The 27,284-nt window shown below is 46.5% G+C and overlaps 1 protein-coding gene across 1 annotated transcript in view; it reads left to right on the forward strand.

The window, feature by feature from the left end:
- Positions 1–26,716, forward strand: part of LOC138672443 (sodium/potassium-transporting ATPase subunit alpha-1-like) — a 49,175-nt gene extending 22,459 nt beyond the window's left edge. The window contains exons 12-23 of the mRNA XM_069760415.1: positions 23,772–23,964; positions 24,043–24,218; positions 24,298–24,434; positions 24,635–24,785; positions 24,865–25,033; positions 25,113–25,267; positions 25,336–25,459; positions 25,554–25,699; positions 25,776–25,906; positions 25,985–26,086; positions 26,159–26,250; positions 26,408–26,716. Of these exons, the coding sequence (XP_069616516.1) occupies positions 23,772–23,964; positions 24,043–24,218; positions 24,298–24,434; positions 24,635–24,785; positions 24,865–25,033; positions 25,113–25,267; positions 25,336–25,459; positions 25,554–25,699; positions 25,776–25,906; positions 25,985–26,086; positions 26,159–26,250; positions 26,408–26,436 (1,605 nt within the window). The 3' untranslated portion in view covers positions 26,437–26,716. The remainder of the gene's footprint in view (positions 1–23,771; positions 23,965–24,042; positions 24,219–24,297; positions 24,435–24,634; positions 24,786–24,864; positions 25,034–25,112; positions 25,268–25,335; positions 25,460–25,553; positions 25,700–25,775; positions 25,907–25,984; positions 26,087–26,158; positions 26,251–26,407) is intronic.
- Positions 26,717–27,284: the final 568 nt, after the last annotated feature.

A 27,284-nucleotide genomic window follows, 5' to 3' on the forward strand; every position in this document is an offset into this window, starting at 1 on the left:
GGGAGCGGGGGCTGTGAAATTATACTCACCTACTCCTGGCACGGTCCCTGGCTTCCCCGGCGCCGGGAGCAGCAGCTTCTTCCTGTACTGAGCGGTCACATGGTACCGCTCATTACAGTAATGAATATGCGGCTCCACCTCCCATAGAGGTGGAGCCACATATTTATTACTGTAATGAGCGGTAACGGTGACCGCTCAGTACAGGATGAAGCTGTGGCGTCAGGGAAGCAGGGACTGCACAGCGCCAGGAGTAGGTAAGTATATGGAGAGGGGAGCGCAGCACTGCGCGATAGTCACCTTTCCTCGTTCCGGGCGTCGCTCTGTCTTCAGCAGTGGCACTCAGGTCAGGGGACGTGGTGACATGGTTAGTGCGCGCCCTCTGCTGAACGTCAGTGCAGAAGACTGAGCCACACCGGAACAAGGAGCAGGTAACTATTAAAAGCGCCGGGGGCCTGAGCGACGGAGAGGTGAGTATGTGTTTTTTTTTTTTTTTTTAATTTTATTGCAGCAAATGGGGCAAGTGTCTGTATGGAGCATCTATGGGGCCATAAGGTTTGTGCAGCACTATATGGGGCAAGTGTCTGTATGGAGCATCTTATGGGGCCATAATCAAGGTTTGTGCAGCATTATATGGGGCAAATATCTTTATGGAGCATCTTATGGGGCCAGAGTCAGCATTTGTGCAGCATTATATTGGGCAAATGTGTCTATGGAGCATCTTATGGGGCCATTATTAACCTTTCTGCAGGATTATATGGGGCATATTTTAATATGGAGCATCTTATGGGGCCATCATAAACTGTATGGAGCATTTTATGGGGCTCCTGATTATGTATGGATATTCAAAAACACTTAACCTACTGATGTCTCAATTAATTTTACTTTTATTGGTATCTATTTTTATTTTTGACATTTACCGATAGCTGCTGCATTTCCCACCCTAGGCTTATACTTGAGTTATTAAGTTTAACCAGTTTTTTGTGGCAAAATTAGGGGGTCGGCTTATACTCGGGTATATACGGTAATAGCTGGAGGAGAAGGGAGAAAGGGAATTTCTGAAACTAATGACCATTGTTAATGTTGTTCTCATTGTAATTTTTGTTTTATTGTATTGTACCTTTGAATTTGGTTAAATAAAAATGTATCGGATGTAAGAAAAAAAAAAAGTTGGGGTCATCTCGGAAGACATTGTGCATTATCACTGTAATGCAAAAACTTGTGGATGGCCTCAATGCGTGGTCCTAGCCATGGGCAACACTGAAGTGTTGTATAAACATCACTCCAATATTAACAAATTTCTGGCTTCTTCAATCCCCATGTGAAGAACAAGGACCCAGAACGTCATTTCTACAGGGGTCCAGTTGGCAAATGATGAAGTGGGATTTTGGGATAGAAATTATTGCGGGTACTAGTTTCACTTGGACACCGTGAGATCTACAAAATTGTCCAAGAAAACCTTTTTCTATGGGCTGGTAGTGTCAATTGGATTTCTTATTACACCTCCAAATCCGGAATCGGTGGCATATAATTTTTAGGTGGTTGAGGTCTATAGGAGCTCACTAAAGGCGGGCGTTGGCTCGTTTTCTGTTCTGGAGTGTTTGCATGGCAGTTCCGTATCACTTAAAGAGGAGGAAAAATAAAGGAAGGTGGGATCCTCTCCCTGACAATCTATGACAGGAAATGAAGGCATATGCCTCCTCGGCTGAATAATGTAATTGGGATGAATGGGACACTGCAAGAACTTTCCACTAAAATTCTGAGCTTACAATAACTAGACTGACATCAGGAAAAATTGGAGTGGCCACAACTATCTCATGCAGTTTGTGATTATATTTTAGTAAAAAAATACAGTACTAGAAGTGATTTACTGAAGTGTATGATAACTGGATTACTGTCCCTAATCTTGTGCTATCAAGAAATTAAAATTTTTTTTTTCTAAATGCTGAAACTAATCCTGACTTTTTTTACTCCATAAAAAATACTAAACGCTGATTACTACGCTATATTCTCACCGTCCCTAATCTAGTCCTATCAAGTCATCTAAATATATATATATATATATATATATATATATATATATATATATATATATTTTTACATGTCATGAACGGTTCAGTTGGCCATAAGTTCTTAACAAAAAAGAAAGAGGATCTCTGCTGCTGAAAAGCGTCATCGTACAATACCTTGGACAAGGTGGAAAAACCTTAGATACTTCACGGAAACCTAAGCTTGATCATACTGTGAAAAAAAAAAATTGTGGCTAGGCTACTTTCACACTAGCGTCGTACGACGCACGTCGCAATGCGTCGTTTTGCAGAAAAAACGCATCCTGCAAAGTTGTTTGCAGGATGCGTTTTTTCTCCATAGGCTTGTATTAGGGACGCATTGCCACACTTCGCAACCATCATGCGACGGTTGCGTCGTGTTGTGGCGGACCATCGGCACCAAAAAACGTTGCATGTAATGTTTTTTGGTGAGTTGTGTCCGCCATTTCCAACCGCGCATGCGTGGCATTGTAAAACTGCATCCGCTGCCCCCGTTGTGCTGCACTTTCACAGCATGCGTCGGTACATCGCCACGATGCATTGCGTCATGCGACGCTAGTGTGAAAGTAGCCTTAGAGCACAGACTGGTTCGTGCAGATAAAGGCTTGATGAAGGTGCTGCCATACTCGTCCAATTAAGGGCAGTCCCACACGTCCAGGTAATTCCGGTACCGGAAAAATCGGTACCAGAAATATCCGTGCCCGTGCGTTTCTGTGGCACATCAGTGTGGCACACGTGTGCCCACTGGGTACCACACGCACCGTGCAGGAGACGGCGCTAAAGTTTAGCACTGTCCCCTGCATCTGGTGCTGAAGCTACCATTCATATCTTCTCTGCAGCAGCGTTTGCTGTAGAGAAGATGTGAATATTCCTTTTTTTTTTTTTTTTTGTTTCTCGTGTTTACAATAAAGATCCATGTCCCCACCCCATGTGCGCCCCCCGCTGTTCTTAAAATACTCACCCGGCTCCCTCGCTGGCTGGCGCTGCTTCCTGTGCTGGCCGCACCTTCTACTGTATGAGCGGTCACGTGGGGCCGCTCATTTACAGTAATGAATATGCGGCTCCACCCCTATGGGAGGTGGAGCCGCATATTCATGACTGTATGTGCGAGTCTCGCATGCTAAAACCAAGCTCTGGCGCCGGCACTCAGGAGCGGAGCGTGCGGCTGCATAGCAATACATGGAGCTGCACGCTCCGCTCCGGAGTGACGGCGCCAGAGCTTGTTTTTAACATGCGAGACTCGTACGATTTTCTTGCAAGTGAAAAGGAGCCCTAAGAGTTTTTCGCCAGAACATTTGTTACCAAGCAAGAGATGCAGGAGAGGCGGTCTCGCTCAAGTGAGAAGAGCCAGATACGCCATGGCAGCAGTAGAAGCTGCTCGGACAGCATACGGACGAATCACCATACCAAGGAGGGGTCCTTGGTCTCACTGGGAGACGATGGCAAAACCAGTCAACCTCCGGATCCAGAGGTCCCCCAACAATATAAGGCAAAAACAAAGAATAAGGAATGTCCCTTGTGTAAAAAGCCTTTAAAAACATCCTGGAGTAAAAGACTGTCAGGAGTGTATCAACAAGACCGTGGCGGAGGCATGTCTTAGCTGGCCATGTGAGCGGATGCAGGGAAGAGCGCTCCCGCTGCCAGAAGGACAAAGAATCCTGCTTTAACCCCGATTTTCGGGGATACTTACTAGGCTCCGGCTGGCTGAAGGTCCGGAGAGCAGCGGTGTGGAACGGTGGGTCCGGACTCGGCGGCGATGACTAGGAAGCGGCAGAAAGACGTGGGCTTCGGCGATGCAGGAGCCGGCCAAGATTGCGCCGATGCTAGAGAGGACGCTGATAAGGAGAACGCCGCATGTCAGCGACGCATGGAGGTGGCGGCGAAGCTGCAGCAGTATGCTAGAGTGGAAGCTGCAGGCGCAGAACAAGGACCCGAAGTTGGAGCTGACCAGGAGGTGGAGGAAGCAGGCACGGCTGAGCAGCATGAGGTACAGAAGGGGAAAGAAGGAGGCAGCATGGCGGGGGCTAGTGGGGGACCTGAAGGCATACCTGTTGTGAATTCTGTGGCAGAGCTCCCTCCTGTGGTCACAAGTGGTACTTCGGCTGATTCTCTCTGTGAGCTTCTGTTGGTGGAGGGAAGTGGTACTGCGGCTTCTGAGTTTCCTCCCTCAGGTGATCTGGTGAGGTCGTTAGGTGCTTCTCTACTTAACTCCACCTAATGCTTTGATCCTGGCTTCCTGTCAATGTTCCAGTGTTGGACTTGCTTTTCCCTGGATCATTCCTGTGGCCTGCTGCTCTGCATAGCTAAGTTCTTCTTTGCTATTTGTTTGCTATTTTTTCTGTCCAGCTTGTCTATTTTGTTGCTGGAAGCTCTGGGACGCAAAGGGTGTACCTCCGTGCCGTTAGTTCGGTACGGAGGGTCTTTTTGCCCCCTTTGCGTGGTTTTCTTTAGGGTTTTGTGTAGACCGCAAAGTTACCTTTTCTATCCTCGATCTGTTAAGAAAGTCGGGCCTCACTTTGCTGAATCTATTTAATCTCTACGTTTGTCTTTTCATCTTAACTCAGTCATTATATGTGGGGGGCTGCCTTTTCCTTTGGGGTATTTCTCTGAGGCAAGGTAGGCTTATTTTCTATCTTCAGGCTAGTTAGTTTCTCAGGCTGTGCCGAGTTGCATAGGCAGAGTTAGGCGCAATCCACGGCTGCCTCTAGTGTTGGTTGGAGAGGATTAGGGATTGCGGTCTGCAGAGTTCCCACGTCTCAGAGCTCGTTCTATGATTTTGGGTTATTGTCAGATCACTGTATGTGCTCTGACCGCTATGTCCATTGTAGTACTGAACTGCCTTTCATAACACACATACCGCAGGGATAGGAGCCGACCCTTAGGGATGTTATCACCCTGATCTCCTCATGCCAGCAATCCCTGAATTCCCTAGCCCAGCAGATGCAGGAAGTTAAAGGGGACACGGCACAGATTAATGCGGCCCTACAGAAAATGGACAAACGTATAGGAGTGGTGGAGGAGAGGGTGAGCACGGCAGAAGATCACATAGTTAAATTACAAAAAGCTGAAAAGTTTGCCCAAGCAATAGCCGAGCTCGCTGCCAAAAATGAGGATCTGGAAAATAGGTCCAAAAGGAATAACGTACATACGTATTGGGAGCACGATATTGACAAAAGTTTTTGCTGTTGAACGGGCTCATAGGGTCCCGCCGCAGCCCCCTGCCCCAGGAGCAAATCCCCGTACCATGCTTGCCAAAATACTGAACTACAGGGACAGAGACATTATCCTTAGAAAGGCTAGAGAGATGGAGGATCTGACGGCTGGAGGTCAAAAAATCGCCATTTATCCGGATTATTCCGCTGCGGTTCAGAAGCATCGGATGAAGTTTACTGGAGTCAAGCGACGACTGAGGGAGCTGGGAGTGCAGTACTCAGTGATGTTTCCCGCCAAGCTGAGACTGGTGGCTTTTAATAAGACCCACTTTTTCCTGACACTGGAGGACGCTACCCAGTGGCTTGATACTAATGAGAAAAAGCTTAAGGGAATGGGCGACTGACATATCGGCGAGATTTGGTTGGGAATTGTTTTCTCTGTCACTGGCGGAGGGTTCTGCGCTTGTTAGCGTTGGTTAAAGAGTTGAACAACTGCTGAGGGTTTTGCTGGGCCATGTTGATGGACTGGCCGGAGGGGACAGTACCGTCTACTAAGTATCGGGGAGGAGGGCTATGCCGGGTACTGCAAATTGGTTTGGTACTTTTTCTATATGTTCATATAAGTTGGAATGTTAAGATATAATAAAGTGAAAAGTTGGGGGAAATTATGATTGCTATGGTAGCGGGACGCGAATGGAGAGGGTTAAAGGGAACCTGTCACCCCGTTTTTTCAGTATGAGATAAAAATACTGTTAAATAGGGCCTGAGCTGTGCGTTACAACAGTGTATCGGTGGGGGCGGCCATCTTCCTGAGTCCTCTGCTGCCCGGGGCTTCAGGAAAATGGCCGCCGCGATCTCCATCTGCACACGGGCGGCATCCCACGGCCATTTTCCTGAAGCCCCGGGCAGCAGAGGACTCCATCTGCGCACGCGCGGCCTCAGGAAGATGGCCGCCCCCACCGATTACCAGGGAAATAGTGCCGATCGCGCGTTTTTTCTTCACCTGTGCAGTGGATTCAGCAGTCGGGCATGCGCAAACCACTACGCCACCAACGGAAAGATATGCAAGATCTGGGGGAAGAAACAACGATGTCACCACGCCCGTATGACCAGACCAGCCTGATTGACAGGTGAAAACGGCGACTTTGGTAAGGTATTTCGGCACCATAGGTGGGGAATCGGGGTACACAAAATACACTATTGTAACGCACAGCTCAGGCCCTATTTAACAGTATTTTTAACTCCTACTGAAAAAACGGGGTGACAGGTTCCCTTTAACCCCTTCATGACCCAGCCTATTTTGACCTTAAAGACCTTGCCGTTTTTTGCAATTCTGACCAGTGTCCCTTCATGAGGTAATAACTCAGGAACGCTTCAATGGATCCTAGCGGTTCTGAGATTGTTTTTTCGTGACATATTGGGCTTCATGTTAGTGGTAAATTTAGGTCAATAAATTCTGTGTTTATTTGTGATAAAAACGGAAATTTGGCGAAAATTTTGAAAATTTCGCAATTTTCACATTTTGAATTTTTATTCTGTTAAACCAGAGAGTTATGTGACACAAAATAGTTAATAAATAACATTTCCCACACGTCTACTTTACATCAGCACAATTTTGGAAACAAAATTTTTTTTTGCTAGGAAGTTATAAGGGTTAAAATTTGACCAGCGATTTCTCATTTTTACAACGAAATTTACAAAACCATTTTTTTTAGGGACCACCTCACATTTGAAGTCAGTTTGAGGGGTCTATATGGCTGAAAATACCCAAAAGTGACACCATTCTAAAAACTGCACCCCTCAAGGTGCACAAAACCACATTCAAGAAGTTTATTAACCCTTCAGGTGCTTCACAGCAGCAGAAGCAACATGGAAGGAAAAAATGAACATTTAACTTTTTAGTCACAAAAATGATTTTTCAGCAACAATTTTTTTATTTTCCCAATGGTAAAAGGAGAAACTGAACCATGTACCTTGTTGTCCAATTTGTCCTGAGTACGCTGATACCTCATATGTGGGGGTAAACCACTGTTTGGGCGCACGGCAGGGCTTGGAAGGGAAGGAGCGCCATTTGACTTTTTGAATGAAAAATTGGCTGCACTCTTTAGCGGACACCATGTCACATTTGGAGAGCCCCCGTGTGCCTAAAAATTGGAGCTCCCCCACAAGTGACCCCATTTTGGAAACTAGACGCCCCAAGGAACTTATCTAGATGCATAGTGAGCCCTTTAAACCCCCAGGTGCTTCACAAATTGATCCGTAAAAATGAAAAAGTACTTTTTTTTCACAAAAAAATTCTTTTAGCCTCAATTTTTTCATTTTCACATGGACAACAGGATAAAATGGATCCTAAAATTTGTTGAACAATTTCTCCCGAGTACGCCGATACCTCATATGTGGGGGTAAACCACTGTTTGGGCACACGGCAGGGCTCGGAAGGGAAGGCGCGCCTTTTAACTTTTTGAATGGAAAATTAGCTCCAATTGTTAGCGGACACCATGTCGCATTTGGAGAGCCCCTGTGTGCCTATGCAATGGAGCTCCCCCACAAGTGACCCCATTTTGGAAACTAGACCCCCCAAGGAACTTATCTAGATGCATACTGAGCACTTTAAACCCCCAGGTGCTTCACAGAAGTTTATAATGCAGAGCCATGAAAATAAAAAATAATTTTTCTTTTCTCAAAAATGATGTTTTAGCCTGGAATTTCCTATTTTGCCAATGGTAATAGGAGAAATTGGACCACAAATGTTGTTGTCCAGTTTGTCCTGAGTATGCAGATACCCCATATGTGGGGGTAAACCACTGTTTGGGCGCACGGCAGGGCTCAGAAGGGAAGGCACGCCATTTGGCTTTTTAAATGGAAAATTATCTCCAATCATTAGCGGACACCATGTCGCGTTTGGAGAGCCCCTGTGTGCCTAAACATTGGAGATCCCCCACAAATTACCCCATTTTGGAAACTAGACCCCCAAAGGAACTAATCTAGATGTGTAGTGAGCACTTTGAACCCTCAAGTGCTTCACAGAAGTTTATAACGCAGAGCCATGAAAATAAAAAAAAAAAATTATTTTCTCAAAAATGAATTTTAGCCCGCAATTTTTTATTTTCCCAAGGGTAACAGGAGAGATTGGACCACAAAAGTTGTTGTCCAATTTCTCCTGAGTACGCTGATACCCCATATGTGGGGGTAAACCACTGTTTAGGCACATGCTGGGGCTCGGAAGTGAAGTAGTGACGTTTTGAAATGCAGACTTTGATGGAATGCTCTGCGGGCGTCACGTTGCGTTTGCAGAGCCCCTGATGTGGCTAAACAGTAGAAACCCCCCACAAGTGACCCCATTTTGGAAACTAGACCCCGAAAGGAACTTATCTAGATGTGAGGTGAGCACTTTGAACCCCCAAGTGCTTCACAGAAGTTCATAACACAGAGCAGTGAAAATAATAAATACGTTTTCTTTCCTCAAAAATAATTTTTTAGCCCAGAATTTTTTATTTTCCCAAGGGTTACAGGAGAAATTGGACCACAAAAGTTGTTGTCCAGTTTCTCCTGAGTACGCTGATACCCCATGTGTGGGGGTAAACCACTGTTTGGGCAGACGTGGGGGCTCAGAAGGGAAGTAGTGACTTTTGAAATGCAGACTTTGATGGAATGGTCTGCGGGCGTCACATTGCGTTTGCAGAGCCCCTGGTGTGCCTAAACAGTAGAAACCCCCCACAAGTGACCGCATTTTGGAAACTAGACCCCCAAAGGAACTTATCTAGATGTGTGGTGAGCACTTTCAACCCCCAAGTGCTTTACAGAAGTTTATAACGCAGAGCCGTGAAAATAATAAATACGTTTTCTTTCCTCAAAAATAATTTTTTAGCCCAGAATTTTTTATTTTCCCAAGGGTTACAGGAGAGATTGGACCACAAAAGTTGTTGTCCAATTTCTCCTGAGTACGCTGATACCCCATATGTGGGGGTAAACCACTGTTTAGGCACATGCTGGGGCTCGGAAGTGAAGTAGTGACGTTTTGAAATGCAGACTTTGATGGAATGCTCTGCGGGCGTCACGTTGCGTTTGCAGAGCCCCTGATGTGGCTAAACAGTAGAAACCCCCCACAAGTGACCCCATTTTGGAAACTAGACCCCGAAAGGAACTTATCTAGATGTGAGGTGAGCACTTTGAACCCCCAAGTGCTTCACAGAAGTTCATAACACAGAGCAGTGAAAATAATAAATACGTTTTCTTTCCTCAAAAATAATTTTTTAGCCCAGAATTTTTTATTTTCCCAAGGGTTACAGGAGAAATTGGACCACAAAAGTTGTTGTCCAGTTTCTCCTGAGTACGCTGATACCCCATGTGTGGGGGTAAACCACTGTTTGGGCAGACGTGGGGGCTCAGAAGGGAAGTAGTGACTTTTGAAATGCAGACTTTGATGGAATGGTCTGCGGGCGTCACATTGCGTTTGCAGAGCCCCTGGTGTGCCTAAACAGTAGAAACCCCCCACAAGTGACCGCATTTTGGAAACTAGACCCCCAAAGGAACTTATCTAGATGTGTGGTGAGCACTTTCAACCCCCAAGTGCTTTACAGAAGTTTATAACGCAGAGCCGTGAAAATAATAAATACGTTTTCTTTCCTCAAAAATAATTTTTTAGCCCAGAATTTTTTATTTTCCCAAGGGTTACAGGAGAGATTGGACCACAAAAGTTGTTGTCCAATTTCTCCTGAGTACGCTGATACCCCATATGTGGGGGTAAACCACTGTTTAGGCACATGCTGGGGCTCGGAAGTGAAGTAGTGACGTTTTGAAATGCAGACTTTGATGGAATGCTCTGCGGGCGTCACGTTGCGTTTGCAGAGCCCCTGATGTGGCTAAACAGTAGAAACCCCCCACAAGTGACCCCATTTTGGAAACTAGACCCCGAAAGGAACTTATCTAGATGTGAGGTGAGCACTTTGAACCCCCAAGTGCTTCACAGAAGTTCATAACACAGAGCAGTGAAAATAATAAATACGTTTTCTTTCCTCAAAAATAATTTTTTAGCCCAGAATTTTTTATTTTCCCAAGGGTTACAGGAGAAATTGGACCACAAAAGTTGTTGTCCAGTTTCTCCTGAGTACGCTGATACCCCATGTGTGGGGGTAAACCACTGTTTGGGCAGACGTGGGGGCTCAGAAGGGAAGTAGTGACTTTTGAAATGCAGACTTTGATGGAATGGTCTGCGGGCGTCACGTTGCGTTTGCAGAGCCCCTGGTGTGCCTAAACAGTAGAAACCCCCCACAAGTGACCCCATTTTGGAAACTAGACCCCCCAAGGAACTTATCTAGATATGTGGTGAGCACTTTGAACCCCCAAGTGCTTCACAGACGTTTACAACGCAGAGCCGTGAAAATACAAAATCATTTTTCTTTCCTCAAAAATGATGTTTTAGCAAGCAATTTTTTATTTTCTCAAGGGTAACAGGAGAAATTGGACCCCAGTAATTGTTGCACAGTTTGTCCTGAGTATGCTGGTACCCCATATGTGGGGGTAAACCACTGTTTGGGCACACGTCGGGGTTCGGAAGTGAGGGAGCACCATTTGAATTTTTGAATACAAGATTGGCTGGAATCAATGGTGGCGCCATGTTGCGTTTGGAGACCCCCTGAAGTGCCTAAACAGTGGAAACCCCTCAATTCTACCTCCAACACACCCCTAACCCTTATCCCAACTGTAGCCGTAACCCTAATCACAACCCTAACCCCAACACACCCCTAACCACAACCCTAACCCCAAAACACCCCTAACCCTAACCACAACCCTAATTCCAACCCAACTCTAAGGCTATGTGCCAACGTTGCGGATTCGTATGAGATTTTTCAGCATCATTTTTGAAAAATCTGCGGGTAAAAGGCACTGCGTTTTACCTGTGGATTTACCGCGGATTTCCAGCAGTTTTTGTTCGGATTTCACCTGTGGATTCCTATTGAGGAACAGGTGTAAAACGCTGCGGAATCCGCACAAAGAATTGGCATGCTGCGGAAAATACAACGCAGCGTTCCCGCGCGGTATTTTCTGCACCATGGGCACAGCGGATTTGGTTTTCCATATGTTTACATGGTACTGTAAACCCGATGGAACACTGCTGCGGATCCGCAGCGGCCAATCCGCACCGTGTGCACATAGCCTAATTCTAAAGGTATGTGCACACGCTGCGGAAAACGCTGCGGATCCGCAGCAGTTTCCCATGAGTTTACAGTTCAATGTGAACCTATGGGAACCAAAAATCGCTGTACACATGCTGCGGAAAAACTGCACGGAAACGCAGCGGTTTACATTCCGCAGCATGTCACTTCTTTCTGCGGATTCCGCAGCGGTTTTAGAACTGCTCCAATAGAAAATCGCAGTTGTAAAACCGCAGTGAAATGCGCAGAAAAACCGCGGTAAATCCACGATAAATCGGCAGCGGTTTAGCACTGTGGATTTTTCAAATCCGCTGCGGAAAAATCCGCATAGGACCAGAATACGTGTGCACATACCGAAACCCTAACCCTAGCCCTAACCCTACCCCTAACCCTACCCCTAACCCTAACCCTACCCCTAACCCTACCCCTAACCCTAACCCTAGTTCTTACCCCAACCTTAGTGAAAAAAAAAAAAATTCTTTATTTTTTTTATTGTCCCTATCTATGGGGGTGACAAAGGGGGGGGTCATTTACTATTTTTTTTATTTTGATCACTGAGATAGGATATATCTCAGTGATCAAAATTCACTCTGAAACGAATCTGCCGGCCGGCAGATTCGGCGGGCGCACTGCACATGCGCCCGCCATTTTGGAAGATGGCGGCGCCCAGGAAAGAAGACGGACGGACCTCGGGCGGCCAGGTAAGTATAAGGGGGGGGAGATCAGGGCACGGGGGGGTGGATCGGATCATGGGGGGGGGGTGGATCGGAACACGGGAGGGAGGATTGGAGCACGGGGAAGGATTGGAGCACGGGGTGAGGGATCGCTGTGCGGGGGTGGTGGATCGGAGCACGGGGGGGGGTCGCTGTGTGCGGGGGGGGGGGATCGGAGTGCGGGGGGGGTTTGATTGCAGCACAGGGGGTGTGATTGGTGCACGGGGAAGCGGACAGGAGGACGGGGGAGCGGAGCACAGGACGGAGGGGAGCGGACCACAGATCGGGGGGCTGGGGGGGCGATCGGAGGGGTGGGGTGGGTGCACATAAGTGTTTCCAGCCATGGCCGATGATATTGCAGCATCGGCCATGGCTGGATTGTAATATTTCACCAGTTTTTTAGGTGAAATATTACAAATCGCTCTGATTGGCAGTTTCACTTTCAACAGCCAATCAGAGCGATCGTAGCCACGAGGGGGTGAAGCCACCCCCCCTGGGCTAAACTACCACTCCCCCTGTCCCTGCAGATCGGGTGAAATGGGAGTTAACCCTTTCACCCGATCTGCAGGGACGCGATCTTTCCATGACGCATATGCTGCGTCATGGGTCGGAATGGCACCGACTTTCATGACGCAGCGTATGCGTCAAAGGTCGGGAAGGGGTTAAGTAAGGGAGAGTGCTCGCAGTGGGCAGTGGAGCCCCACTCTTGATGAGAGGAAGAATGCGTTACATTGGGGGGTTAGGGGGGCAAGTTGGGAGGGAGTAGGGGGGGGCGGGAGGGTTGGGACAGCTCATACTTGGGAAATTGGATACTATGAGGAATGATGAGCCACATGATGGGGGATTGTATTAAAATATTGAGTTGGAATGTGAGAGGTCTGGCGGATAAAACGCGGCAGGCGGCAAGTCTACAGTATGTTCGAGAACAGAAGGTCTCAATCATATGTCTACTGGAGACACATTTAGTGCGGGAGAGGGTGGATGTATTGAATAGGCGCTGGATACAGCGGGCGTATAATTCTACTTTCTCGACGTACTCTAGGGGTGTGTCTGTGTTAATACCTGCGGGGGTGCAGTATGAGGAGGTAATGGTAAAAGAGGATGTGGATGGTCAGTATGTGGTGGTGAAATGTAAAATGAATGGAGTATTGATGTGTATAGCGGCAATGTATATTCCGCCCCCATACTCAAGCAAGAAGATAAGAGAGGTGCTGGAGAGGGTGGAGCGTTGGGGACCGTTACCATTACTAATTATCGGCGACCTTAATAATATATGTGATGACTTTTGGGATAAAAACAAAAACCCCCAGAATAGGACAGTGGGACACATCACTATGTTTGGGACCTATGTCCGGGAAGTAGGTATGATTGATTTATGGAGAGTTAGACATATCGGGGAAAGGGGGTATTCATGTTACTCGCCAGCTCATGGTGCTTTGTCTAGGACTGACTTGGCGCTGGGTAACCGTTTACTGGATTCGATGGTAGGGAACGTGAGATATTTGCCTAGGGCTCTCTCAGACCATAGTCCAGTTGAAGTGGAATTTCGGCCGGTGGGGACACGGACCGGGAGCAGGAGGGAGTGGAAAATTCACCCTAATTGGCTACATAGTATAGATTTGGAAAAGATAAAGCAGGAGTTGGTGGAATTTTTTGAGATAAATGAGGGAAGTGTAGACGTGCTTACTGTGTGGGAAGCCATGAAAGCGTACTTGAGAGGGCTGTTGTTCAGGGATATTAGCAGGTGTAAGCGGAAATCGAGAGAGGCAGAGAGGTTGGCAATTGATGGGCTGAGGATGAGATGGTAACAGGTACTCCGGAGGCTGGGAGGAGGTTAAAGGCAGCTCAGTCAGTTGGAGGAGGTATTGCTCGGTAAGGCTGAAAGGAAGAGGGAATTTATGAATCTGGCTTATTACCAGGAGGGTGAATCTGTGGGTCATTTGCTATCGCTGGTGGCTTCTGCCCAGAGAAATACTTCCTTTTTTCATTCTCTGGTGTCGGGGAGCGGTATGGCTGTCTCTGAGACGTCAGAGATTTTTGCAGATTTTCATGCGGACTTATATTCCTCTTGGGTAGATGGGTCGATGGAGGATACGGTGGCGTTCCTTGAGGAGTTAGAGCTCCCAAGGCTGAGTGACATAGAGAAGATTTGGAGGCTCCCATAACGGAGGAGGAGTTGGGTCGGGCATTGCAGTCTATGAGAATGAGAATGCTTGGTCTGGGGGAACATGTGTGTAAATGGGTTAGTAACTGGCTTAGTGATAGAAAGCAGAGGGTGGTTATAAATGGTATAGTCTCTAACTGGGTCGCTGTGACCAGTGGGGTACCGCAGGGGTCAGTATTGGGACCTGTTCTCTTCAACATATTCATTAATGATCTGGTAAAAGGTTTACACAGTAAAATATCGATATTTGCAGATGATACAAAACTATGTAAAGCAGTTAATACAAGAGAAGATAGTATTCTGCTACAGATGGATCTGGATAAGTTGGAAACTTGGGCTGAAAGGTGGCAGATGAGGTTTAACAATGATAAATGTAAGGTTATACACATGGGAAGAGGGAATCAATATCACCATTACACACTGAACGGGAAACCACTGGGTAAATCTGACAGGGAGAAGGACTTGGGGATCCTAGTTAATGATAAACTTACCTGGAGCAGCCAGTGCCAGGCAGCAGCTGCCAAGGCAAACAGGATCATGGGGTGCATTAAAAGAGGTCTGGATACACATGATGAGAGCATTATACTGCCTCTGTACAAATCCCTAGTTAGACCGCACATGGAGTACTGTGTCCAGTTTTGGGCACCGGTGCTCAGGAAGGATATAATGGAACTAGAGAGAGTACAAAGGAGGGCAACAAAATTAATAAAGGGGATGGGAGAACTACAATACCCAGATAGATTAGCGAAATTAGGATTATTTAGTCTAGAAAAAAGACGACTGAGGGGCGATCTAATAACCATGTATAAGTATATAAGGGGACAATACAAATATCTCGCTGAGGATCTGTTTATACCAAGGAAGGTGACGGGCACAAGGGGGCATTCTTTGCGTCTAGAGGAGAGAAGGTTTTTCCACCAACATAGAAGAGGATTCTTTACTGTTAGGGCAGTGAGAATCTGGAATTGCTTGCCTGAGGAGGTGGTGATGGCGAACTCAGTCGAGGGGTTCAAGAGAGGCCTGGATGTCTTCCTGGAGCAGAACAATATTGTATCATACAATTATTAGGTTCTGTAGAAGGACGTAGATCTGGGTATTTATTATGATGGAATATAGGCTGAACTGGATGGACAAATGTCTTTTTTCGGCCTTACTAACTATGTTACTATGTTACTATGTTACTATGGCTAATGGGAAGGCGCCTGGAGTAGATGGATTTCCTGCCGAAATTTATAAAAACTTGGGGGAAGTGTTGATCCCTAAATTAAAGGCAGTCCTGGAGGAGGCTAGGAATGGTGGAAGTCTACCGGCATCTATGCGGGAGGCCACAATAGTGGTGATTCCTAAGGAGGGGAAGGACCCGACACAGCCGGATTCATATCTGCCAATCTCCTTGCTTACTATAGACGTTAAACTCCTGGCTAAGGTGTTGGCGATGAGGTTGACAAGTGTTATTTGCACTGGTGCACTCAGACCAGTCTGGCTTTATGCCTGATAGGTCCACTGCGATGAACCTACGAAGGCTGTATATGAATTTGCAACTCAGATCCGATAACTCTGGCCAGAGAGTTATTGCATCTTTAGACGCCCATAAGGCGTTCGATAGTGTGGAGTTCACTTTTTGGAAGTGCATTTGGACAGCTAGGTGGATTGCTGTTAAGGGAACTGGAGAAAAACAAAATCTATAAATCTTCAGCAGAGCGAGTGTGAGCGAGCTGAGTGTGATCTGAGCGTAAGTGTGAATGGCGGTAAGTGTGACTTGTGATTCAGTGACTTTGGAGTCAGGGAGTTTCTAAGGGAGGAATTACTGAATTACTGTCTGTTTCTTATTAATACTTTGTATTTTTTAATTTTTTTATTTAACTTTTCTGTCTGGTACAATCCCCATTAGGAAATGTGCTCCACTCTTGTTAATGCCATCCAGTGCACATCTTGCCACATGTATGCAATCCTTGAGCAGCCGATCGAGGGTGCATACTGCTGTGCGAGATGTGAGCACGTTGTGCATTTGGAAAAGCAGATTCTGACTCTAAATGTGCAGCTGGCAACACTGAGATCCATAGACAATATGGAGAGGAGTCTTCTGCTCACGGAGCAGACGCTCAATGGGACAGATGAGGGGGGGATGGTGGGATGGAGCTGCAGGACGGTGAAGTAGCAAGCTGGGTGACAGTTAGAAAGCGGGGTAGAGGGAAGAGTGCCAGGGAGGCTAGTCCTGATCTGGAACACCCCAATAAGTTTGCTAAGTTGGCAGATGAGGGGGGTGCCAGTACAGGGGTAGCACTGCTGCAGCCAGGCATGTCCTCTGAAAGCTGGAGGAGTGACTGCTCCAGTAAGGAGGGAAATAGGAGAGCAGGGCAGGCCAGACAGGTGTTGGTAGTGGGGGACTCAATTATTAGGGGAACAGATAGGGTAATCTGTCACAAAGACAGGGATCGTCGAACGGTGTGCTGTCTTCCTGGCGCTTGAGTCCGACACATCACTGATCGGGTGGACAGATTACTGGGAGGGGCTGGTGAGGACCCAGCGGTCATGGTGCACATTGGCACAAATGACAAAGTTAGAGGTAGGTGGAAGGTCCTTAAAGATGATTTCAGGGATTTAGGCCGCAAGCTGAAAGCAAGGACCTCCAACGTGGTATTTTCCGAAATACTGCCTGTACCACGTGCCACGCCAGAGAGGCAACGGGAGATTAGGGAGGTTAATAAGTGGCTCAAGAATTGGTGTAGGAAAGAGGGGTTTGGGTTCCTGCAGAACTGGGCCGACTTCTCAGTTGGCTACAGGCTCTACGCTAGGGACGGGCTGCACCTCAATGGGGAAGGTGCAGCTGTGCTGGGGGAGAAAATGACTAGAAGGTTGGAGGAGTGTTTAACCTAGGGATTCGGGGGGGAGGGTATTCATTTTATAGGAGGGGAAGATAGTGCAGATAGAGACCTGGGCACAAATAAGGAAGTTGGGGGTGGCGGTGGCATGGAGGGTGGGGTTAGAACAGTTAATAATTTAAGAAAGAATAGAGGTGCAGAGAGATACATAAAATGTATGTATACTAATGCCAGAAGCCTCGCCAACAAAATGGATGAATTAGAACTAATGTTGTTGGAGCATAATTATGATATGGTGGGGATATCTGAAACATGGCTGGATGAGAGCCATGACTGGGCTGTTACCTTGCAGGGCTATAGCCTGTTCAGAAATGACCGTACAGATAAGCGAGGGGGTGGGGTGGGGTGTGTCTATATGTAAAATCGTCCTTAAAACCCATCCGGCGTGATAATATAGGTGAATTTAATGAAAATGTAGAGTCCCTGTGGGTGGAGATAAGGGGAGGGGGAAAAATAATAAATTACTGATAGGGGTTTGTTATAAATCTCCAAAAATAATGGAAGCAGATGACACTAAACTCTGCAGGGTAATCAATACAGAGGAGGACAATTTTATATTACAGGATGATTTATGTAAACTAGAAGCTTGGGCTGATAAATGGCAAATGAGCTTTAATGGGGATAAATGTAAGGTCATGCACTTGGGTAGAAGTAATAAGATGTAGAACTATGCGCTTAATTCTAAAACTCTGGGCAAAACCGTCAATGAAAAAGACCTGGGTGTATGGGTGGATGACAAACTCATATTCAGTGGCCAGTGTCAGGCAGCTGCTACAACGGCAAATAAAATAATGGGATGCATTAAAAGAGGCATAGATGCTCATGAGGAGAACATAATTTTACCTCTATACAAGTCACTAGTTCGACCACACTTAGAATACTGTGCACAGTTCTGGTCTCCGGTGTATAAGAAAGACATAGCTGAACTAGAGCGGGTGCAGAGAAGAGCGACCAAGGTTATTAGAGGACTGGGGGGTCTGCAATACCAAGATAGGTTATTACACTGGGGGCTATTTAGTTTGGAAAAACGAAGACTAAGGGGTGATCTTATGTTAATGTATAAATATGAGGGGACAGTACAAAGACCTTTCTGATGATCTTTTTAATCATAGACCTGAAACTGGGACAAGGGGGCATCCTCTACATCTGGAGGAAAAAAGGTTTAAGCATAATAACAGACGCGGATTCTTTACTGTAAGAGCAGTGAGACTATGGAACTCTCTGCCGTATGATGTAATGAGTGACTCATTACTTAAATTTAAGAGGGGACTGGATACCCTTCTGGAAAAGTATAATGTTACAGGGTATATACACTAGATTCCTTGATAGGGCGTTGATCCAGGGAACTAGTCTGATTGCCGTATGTGGAGTCGGGAAGGAATTTTTTTTTCCCCCAATGTGGAGCTTACTCTTGCCACATGGGATTTTTTTGCCTTCCTCTGGATCAACATGTTAGGGCATGTTAGGTTAGGCTATGGGTTGAACTAGATGGACTTAGGTTGGTTTCACACTTGCGTTTCAAAACGCATGCGTTTAAAAACAAAAAAAAACGCATGGTGTTTTTGCATGTGGTGAGAAAAACGCATTTACATGCGTTTTTTCATGCGTTTGCGTTTTTTAAACGCATGCTGAGAAATGTGTGACAGCTGCCAATCATCAAAATAAAGTAAAAAACCCACTATAAACAGAAATAGTTAGGGGTAGGGTTAGGGATCATAACCCTAAAGGGATCCTAACCCTAACCCTAAAGGGATTAGGGTTAGGGATAGGGTTAGGATCCCTTTAGGGTTAGGATCCCTTTAGGGTTAGGGGTAGGGTTAGGATCCCTTTAGGGGTAGGGATAGGGTTAGGGATAAGGTTAGGATCCCTTTAGGGTTAGGATCCCTTTATCACCTTTATGTTGGGGGGTGACATATCAGTGTGTTTTCTGTTTTTTTTTTTTTTTGTTTTTTTTTAATAAAAACGCATGCGTTTCCATTGACTCCAATGTATTTTTTTGACACAAAAAAACGCATGAAAACGCAAAAATACTACAAGTTGCATTTCTGAAAGAACGCATGCAGCAAAAAAACGCATGCCTTTCAAAACGCGACCAAACGCGTACAACAAAAAAAGCATGTGTTTTCAATGTTGAATATAGGGAAAAAACGCATGACATGAAGCCCTCGGCTTAGTAATGGAGAAGCGTCTATAGGACAACTAACCATTACTAATCCTATAGTTATACGGTAAGCACACAGCAAGAATAAAGTCCTTTATTTGAAATAATCACACAGACTCCTTTATTGAATCTTAATTTACAATATTATTATTTATATAGCACCATTGATTCCATGGTGCTGTACATGAGAAGGGGTTACATACAAAATTGCAGATCTCACAGTAAACAAACTAACAATCTCAGACTGATACAGAGGGGCGAGGACCCTGCCCTTGCAAGCTTACATTCTACAGGATGATGGGGAAGGAGATAGTGGGTTGGGGGGTTGCAGCAGCTCCGGTGTTAGTGAGGTGGTAGTTTCGATAGTGGTGAGGCAGCGGGGTCAGTGCAGGCTGTAAGCTTTCCTGAAGAGATGGGTTTTCAGGTTCCGTCTGAAGGATCCGAATGTGGTTGATAGTCGGACACGTTGGAGCAAAGAATTCCAGAGGATGGGGGATATTCGGGAGAAATTTTGGAGGCGGTTGGGTGAGGAGCGAATAAGTGTGGAGGAGAGAAGGAGGTCTTGGGAGGACCAGAGATTACGTGAGGGAAGATATTGGGAGATGAGTTCAGAGATATATGGAGCAGACAGGTTATGGATGGCTTTGTAAAATAGTATTAGTAATTTGACCTGGATACACTGAGGGAATTGGAGCCAGTGAAGAGATTTGCAGAGGGGAGTAGCGAGGAGAGATGAATTAGTCGGACTGGAGAGGTGCAAGAGTGTTAGCAGGGAGGCCACAGAAAAGGATGTTGCAGTAGTCAAGGCGGGAGATGGAGGGTTTTTCACAAGCATTTTAGTAGATTGAGGCTTGAGGAAAGGACGGATTCTGGAGATATTTTTAAGCTGCAGGCGACAGGAGGTGGAAAGAGCTTGGATTTGCGGTTTGAAGGACAGGGCAGAGTCGAGGGTTACGCCGAGTCAGCTGACTTATGGTACGGGGGAAAGCGTGATGTCATTAACTGCGATAGATAGGTAAGGAAGATCTGTGAGATGGAGGAAAGATGATGAGTTCAGATTTGTCCATATTGAGTTTGAGGAAGCGAGAGGAGAAGGAGGAGGATATGGCTGAGAGATGCTCCGGGATTCTGATAAGCAGAGCGGTGACATCTGAGCCATTGAAGTAGATCTGAGTGTCATCAGCATAAAGGTGGTACTGGAATCCATGGGACTTTGAGTTGCTCCTGGCCAAGTGTATAGTTTAAGAGTAGGGGTCCTAGAACAGAGCCTTGGCGGACTCCCAACGGAGAGGGTGGGATGACGAGGTAATGTGGAAGTGGGAGATGCTGAATGTGTGGTTGGAAAGGTATGAGGAGATCCAGGATAGGGCGAGGTCTTTGATGCCAAAGGAGGAGAGGATCTGTAGCAGTAGGCAGTGGTCAACTGTGTTGAAAGAAGAGGACAGGTCTAGAAGGAGAAGTACAGAGTATTGTCCGTTAGCTTTGGCTGTAAGTAGGTCATTAGTGATTTTGGTCAGGGCTGTCTCAGTGGAGGGATGGAGTGACAGCAGACATAGCCGGATGGGAGCAGTAGTCTCATCGGCCCACGACTGCTTTTTTTACAGCAGGTCACTGCTGCGGGTCAGTCAGCTGCGGAATCACGCTGATAACTGCCAGCATGATATCGTAGCGCTGTGACTGACAGTGCTAGCAGTAGCGTTACAGCACACACACGCAGACACCCGCACAGACAGACCCGCACATATTCTCCGCTTACACTTTTCCTCCTTCCTTTTCTGCAGCATTTTTGCCAGCATATCTGCAGCAAATTCGCAGACCTTTTTACACCTGTGATTTTGCTGCGGATTTGACTGACTCAGTGGAAGTAACTGGGTGCAGAAAAGCTGCAGATCCGCAAAAAGAATTTACATGCTGCGGAAAATAAAACGCTGCAAATAAGGGTGGAATTTTCTGCAGCATGTGTGCAACAATTCTGGAATGCCATTGATTAACATTGCTTTAATAATCCAGTGCGGATTTATAGCATTTCCACGTGGAAAAAATGTTGCGGAAACTAAACAACTCCGCATCAAGTGCACATAGCCTAAAAGTTCAAAATATCTACTCATCTGTTATCAGTGATTGAGCATCCCAGAATGCCAAATGGTTTCCAGAAGAATATTATATGCAGTGATTTTATTTCAATCCAACTTCACGTGTGCATGTCCCTTAGAGCGTAACAGTAAGTCCTTCTAAGAAATGTGTTTTTAAGCCTAAACTAACAACTGTAGTTTGAGATTTCCATCTTGAAGAATTTCTGGTTCTTATCCTAGCTAAGTACAAAGAGCTGATACAACTAGAAGAGGCAAAAAAAAGGTCTGAGCTGTTCAATGTAAAGAAGAACCACAATCAAACATTCATTTCGGGATCCTATAATTTATCGTATTTTTATTATGGCATCTATTCCGCAATTTCATGATGGCATTTATTCTGCAATTTCATGGACGTCTCCTCCTATTCTCGTGTAATAATCAGAACGGTTTTGCCTCAGTGCAAAAGCATTTGTCTTGACTAGTGAAGATGCTCCACTTTCACCACAAGAGTCTGACAGGTGGCAAGGGGACATTTCAACTCCTCCATAGATTCCTCCCCTTATCTTTATTGTGTAGCTGCCGTTTTTATTACTCCAACAGAGCATTGACTGGATATTTAACCAACTCACCCTTCTATCAATCTACCAGTTTTGGGACTTCATTCCTGAAATACTTATTGGGAATAATGGGCGGCATAATTTCCAATGTGTCCACTTTCCAACTGCAACCAGGAGGATACACTGGTCTTGGAATATTTTCACCAGATTCGGTGCAAGTGTCTGTCATGCAACTCCAATTAGGAGACTATGCTGGGATATTGATGTTTTATCAGCCCCATACTGGCAAATCCAGCTCGCATCTCCATTCGGAGGGCAGACCAGTATAGTGCTGCCCAACTTGGCATAATTAAGTTCCTCTTGGTACTCCATACCAGGTGGGTAGATTGGGGCATTAAGAATTTAATCACTTAGCTTTCATAAGGCCATCTTGTGACTCCAACTAGGAGCCTTGAATGGATGTACGGTGGTTTAATTCAGCTTGGTGCAGCCATGTCAATCTTGCACCTCTAACTTGGATGATAAACTGAAATGTAGCTGCTGAGCAGTCCATCTCATGACACCAGACAAAGAGGACCAATTGACCTTAGACTGGTTTTGTTCAGTTTAACCATGCCTAGCTTACAAATCCAACTACAAGGATATCCTAGAACCTAACTAGATAGCTAGCTTAGATACCAACCAATCCAGATCTCTAAGGTTAACTGGACTTGCAATGATTTCTTTTGGCTTATCACAATCATGACTAACTCCAACTTGAAGGATAACTGGGACATCGAATTAATTTAGCAAAAAAATCTACCAGTCCATTCTGAGACTCCCGGTACTGGACCTAAAATGGCTTCATTCTGATTAGCACAACCGTTTACACCTCCTACCAAGAGGACAAACTAGGACATAGCATATTGAACTGCTCCACATTTAACATCTATCTAAGCATGAGGGATGGGCTAAAAATCTGCTGTACTCTCCAGCTACCTTCCAGATTTTTTTTGCCCCTCCTTGTTTGATAGAATGATCACAGACCGCCAGAATCATCCTCAAGCCATCCTTGCCAATAGCAACAATTATAGAAGCTTTGAGACGATAATGAAAATAGACCTACACGCCACAAATCGGCTGGCTAGTCAGACAAAAGTTACAGCCCACAACGTAGTTGCCACTGAAAGTCCTACTTCACCAAAGGCCCCATCAAATAACATCGTGAAGCAGCCGAAGAACACCGTAGAAGTGGTAGGCTACTCAACTACAAAGCAGACAGGAAATAGGCAGGCCAAACATGAGACACGAGGCCAGACCTGAAGCCAAACCCTAGATTTGAAAGGCCAAAACACAAGGCTGGCGGCCAACCACGACACATTTTTTAAGCTTCATACTGAAAAGATGAACACCATGCACTCCTAAGATGTGAACTCTGGATCGCTCACTCACTAGATGGGCGTCCCAACCTAGTCACAGCAACAGCGCTTCCCAAACATGAAACGCAAGACCATGTCAGATACGAGAAACGCTGGTCCAGACACCAAACCGGAGGCAGTAGGTACTGAAGCATTAAATCTAGATTCTCCCAAACTGATAACATTTCAGCCCCCAATTGGACCACTGTACCTCTTAGTAGAGGTGGTTACAGAACAAGCTACTCCATCCATTTGCTAAAGGCTCCTACATCCAAAGGAAACCACATTGAAGGAGGAAGTGGGAGTTGCAGTTTGGAAAATCAGAGAAACTGCATTTGAATAGTAACTTGAAACTCGTTGTACTGAACAGTCCTCAAGGCTTATACTCTCTGGCACAAGCCAGTGATTTGTGCTCAGTGGCCACGCCGAACCTCAAAGGCTTGCTTTGCTTATCTCGCTCCTTCTCTCCACAGCTGTCCATACACAAGAATGCCAACCAGTCCGAGTCCCGTTATCTGCTGGTCATGAAGGGCGCCCCTGAGAGGATCTTGGACCGCTGCTCCAGCATCCTGCTGCAAGGCAAAGAGCAGCCACTGGATGAGGAGCTGAAGGATGCATTCCAGAATGCGTACCTGGAGCTGGGAGGCCTGGGTGAACGAGTCCTGGGTGAGGCCCGCTCCTCCCTAGCCTCATCTGCCATGTTGTCTGCCAGTAGTGGTCTCATTTCTTGCCTTTTCTCCACAGGTTTCTGTCACTTGGTTCTTGATGATGACCAGTTCCCTGATGGCTTCAGTTTTGATACAGATGATGTGAATTTCCCCACAGAGGGCATGTGCTTTGTTGGCCTAATCTCCATGATAGATCCTCCCCGTGCTGCTGTGCCTGATGCCGTTGGCAAGTGCAGAAGTGCTGGCATCAAGGTGGGCAATGTCACTTGTGCTGATGTACTTGTAAATGAATGAATCCTTTCTATGGATTTATTTTCCTTTTTTCTGTCAGGTTATCATGGTCACCGGTGACCATCCAATCACTGCCAAGGCCATTGCCAAGGGAGTGGGTATCATCTCTGAGGGTAACGAGACGGTGGAAGACATTGCAGCCAGACTGAACATCCCGGTGAACCAGGTGAACCCCAGGTACGTGTTGAGGGACACAAGTCATCTTGTGTAGCCACTGCAATTCGTGTCCTCCTGTCTTGTACTCCGCTCTTCTGCTTGCCTGCTGCTAATCTCCCCTGTACATATATATATATATATATATATATATATATATATATATATATATATATATATATAAAAAAATTTTTTACCCCGATGTCCATCTTATCCTGCGTTAGGGACGCCAAGGCCTGTGTAATCCACGGTTCAGACCTGAAGGACATGTCCCCTGAGCAGATCGATGACATCCTCCGATACCACACAGAAATTGTCTTTGCCAGAACCTCCCCTCAGCAGAAGCTGATCATTGTGGAGGGTTGTCAGCGGCAGGTACTTTTCATCCTCCTATTTCTCACTGTTGTGGAGTGAGATGGCAAGAGCAGGACATCAGTGATCGTCTGTCTTGCAGGGCGCCATTGTGGCTGTGACTGGTGATGGTGTGAACGACTCCCCAGCTCTGAAGAAGGCGGACATTGGTATCGCTATGGGCATTGCCGGCTCTGACGTCTCTAAGCAGGCGGCTGACATGATCCTGCTAGACGATAACTTTGCTTCTATTGTGACTGGTGTGGAGGAAGGTGAGTGCCAGTCTCCTGGGAGGAAGCTTTACAGTATGTCTCCCTGCCGCTACTTCACCGTTCTCCCTTTTTCTTGCAGGACGTCTTATCTTTGATAACCTGAAGAAATCAATCGCCTACACCCTAACCAGTAATATCCCTGAGATCACACCGTTCCTCATCTTCATCATCGCCAACATCCCTCTGCCTCTGGGCACAGTCACCATCCTCTGTATAGATCTGGGCACTGACATGGTAGGAGCTCTCCGTGGGGGTGATGATGGGCACTGACTGTGAGTCTCTAATCGTGTTTTTCTGCTCAGGTTCCTGCCATCTCTCTGGCTTATGAACAAGCAGAGAGTGACATTATGAAACGTCAGCCTAGAAACCCCAAAACAGGCAAGCTGGTGAATGAACGCCTTATCAGCATGGCGTACGGGCAGATCGGTGAGTAATTGCTTGTTGCATGGCTGCATGTCCAAGTTTTGTTCCAGCGTTGCTGCTGGCCAGACTGTCGTGGTCACTCACTTCTTCTCTTAAGGTATGATCCAGGCCCTCGGAGGTTTCTTCACCTACTTTGTGATCCTGGCGGAGAACGGCTTCCTGCCGTCAACACTGCTCGGCATCAGAATGAACTGGGATGACCGCTGGATGAACGATGTGGAGGACAGCTATGGGCAGCAGTGGGTGAGTGCTCTCTACATATCGGGTCTGTCTGGTGGTCTCTATGCTCCAGGATCTTCATCTTCTGTTCCACCAACAGACATACGAGCAGAGGAAGATTGTGGAGTTCACATGTCACACGTCGTTCTTCGTCAGTATCGTCATTGTGCAGTGGGCCGACTTGATCATCTGTAAGACCCGGAGGAACTCTGTGTTCCAGCAGGGCATGAAGTGAGTCAGGGTCTGGGGTGGTCAGTGGTGGAGGACCACTGCCAGGCCATGGGATGTAACGTGACTTCTTCTCCATAGGAACAAGATCCTGATCTTTGGGCTCTTTGAGGAGACTGCTCTGGCTGCCTTCTTGTCCTACTGCCCGGGCATGGACAAGGCGCTGCGCATGTACCCGCTGAAGTAAGTGATGTCCGGTGACTGGTGCTGCGCTCATGTTCTGTCTGCAGCGTCTAATTGCCCCTCATCTTTCAGGGCGACGTGGTGGTTCTGTGCCTTCCCGTACTCGCTGCTAATCTTCATCTATGATGAAATCCGCAAGTTGATAATCAGACGCAACCCTGGAGGTGAGTGTCCATTGATTGTCAGAAAACTGCTGGCATTGTGGTGTTGCCCCGCTTTTCAGACTCTGTGGTTGGACAATGTGGTGTCGCCCTCTCTTCTCTAGTACTTATTCCTTTGATGCGCAGTCGCTGACCATTTTTCTTTTTTTTTTTTTTTCAGGTTGGGTGGAGAAGGAAACCTATTACTAAGTATTAAGCGCGGTTTGTCCTGACATTTCAACATTTCACATCGCCCCTTTCCTCCATTCTCCGCCTGCCTGCACACCCTCATTCCCTGCGTGCACCTGTCTGGCCTACTTCCCCTGAGTGAATATGCATTATGGCGAGGGGCGCAGAGTCGCCTGTGTGCGTCCTGTTCGGAGTTCATTGTGCCTTCTATGGTTTAGTTTTTGTAAGGGAGCACGTCCACAGAGATGTTTTATATAATATATATCTGCATTTTTACAAATAAAGGTGGGTTTCAAAGGTTTCTGCCGTGTCCTGTGGTTATCCCTATGACGGTATTGGAGGTATGTGCTGCACCCCTGTAGTGATCTCGAAGGTCTCGGCCGTGTCCTTGTATAACTCCACAAATCCTAATCCTGTACGGAGCTTACCTCGTGTCTTACACCAATCTCATCCGGAGCTTCCAGCTTGATGACCTGATGTAGAATATCACTTGGCCCAGTAGTTATGGCTTCACGTGGCAGGCAGCAGAATCGCGAGTGCAGCTCTGTAGGTGACGTGGAATACAGTAATGAATTGCAGACATAAGCGACAAACCCTAGATCAGAGGTCCCCAACTCCAGTCCTCAAGGCCCACCAACAGGTCATGTTTTCAGGATTTCCTTTGCATTGCACAGGTGATGCAATTATTACCTGGGCAAGACTAAGGAAATCCTGAAAACATGACATGTTGGTGGGTCTTGAGGACTGGCGCTGGGGACCCCTGCCCTAGATGACCCAAAGGCTTCTCCATATGATTACCATATATCTCCATATGATTGCCCAATTTGTCACATACCCGCTTCTCAGCACGTGATTTGGGGTTGCGCCTG

The sequence above is a fragment of the Ranitomeya imitator genome, chromosome 3 (genome assembly GCF_032444005.1).
Source record: "Ranitomeya imitator isolate aRanImi1 chromosome 3, aRanImi1.pri, whole genome shotgun sequence".
In the NCBI taxonomy this organism is placed as follows: Eukaryota; Metazoa; Chordata; class Amphibia; order Anura; family Dendrobatidae; genus Ranitomeya; species Ranitomeya imitator.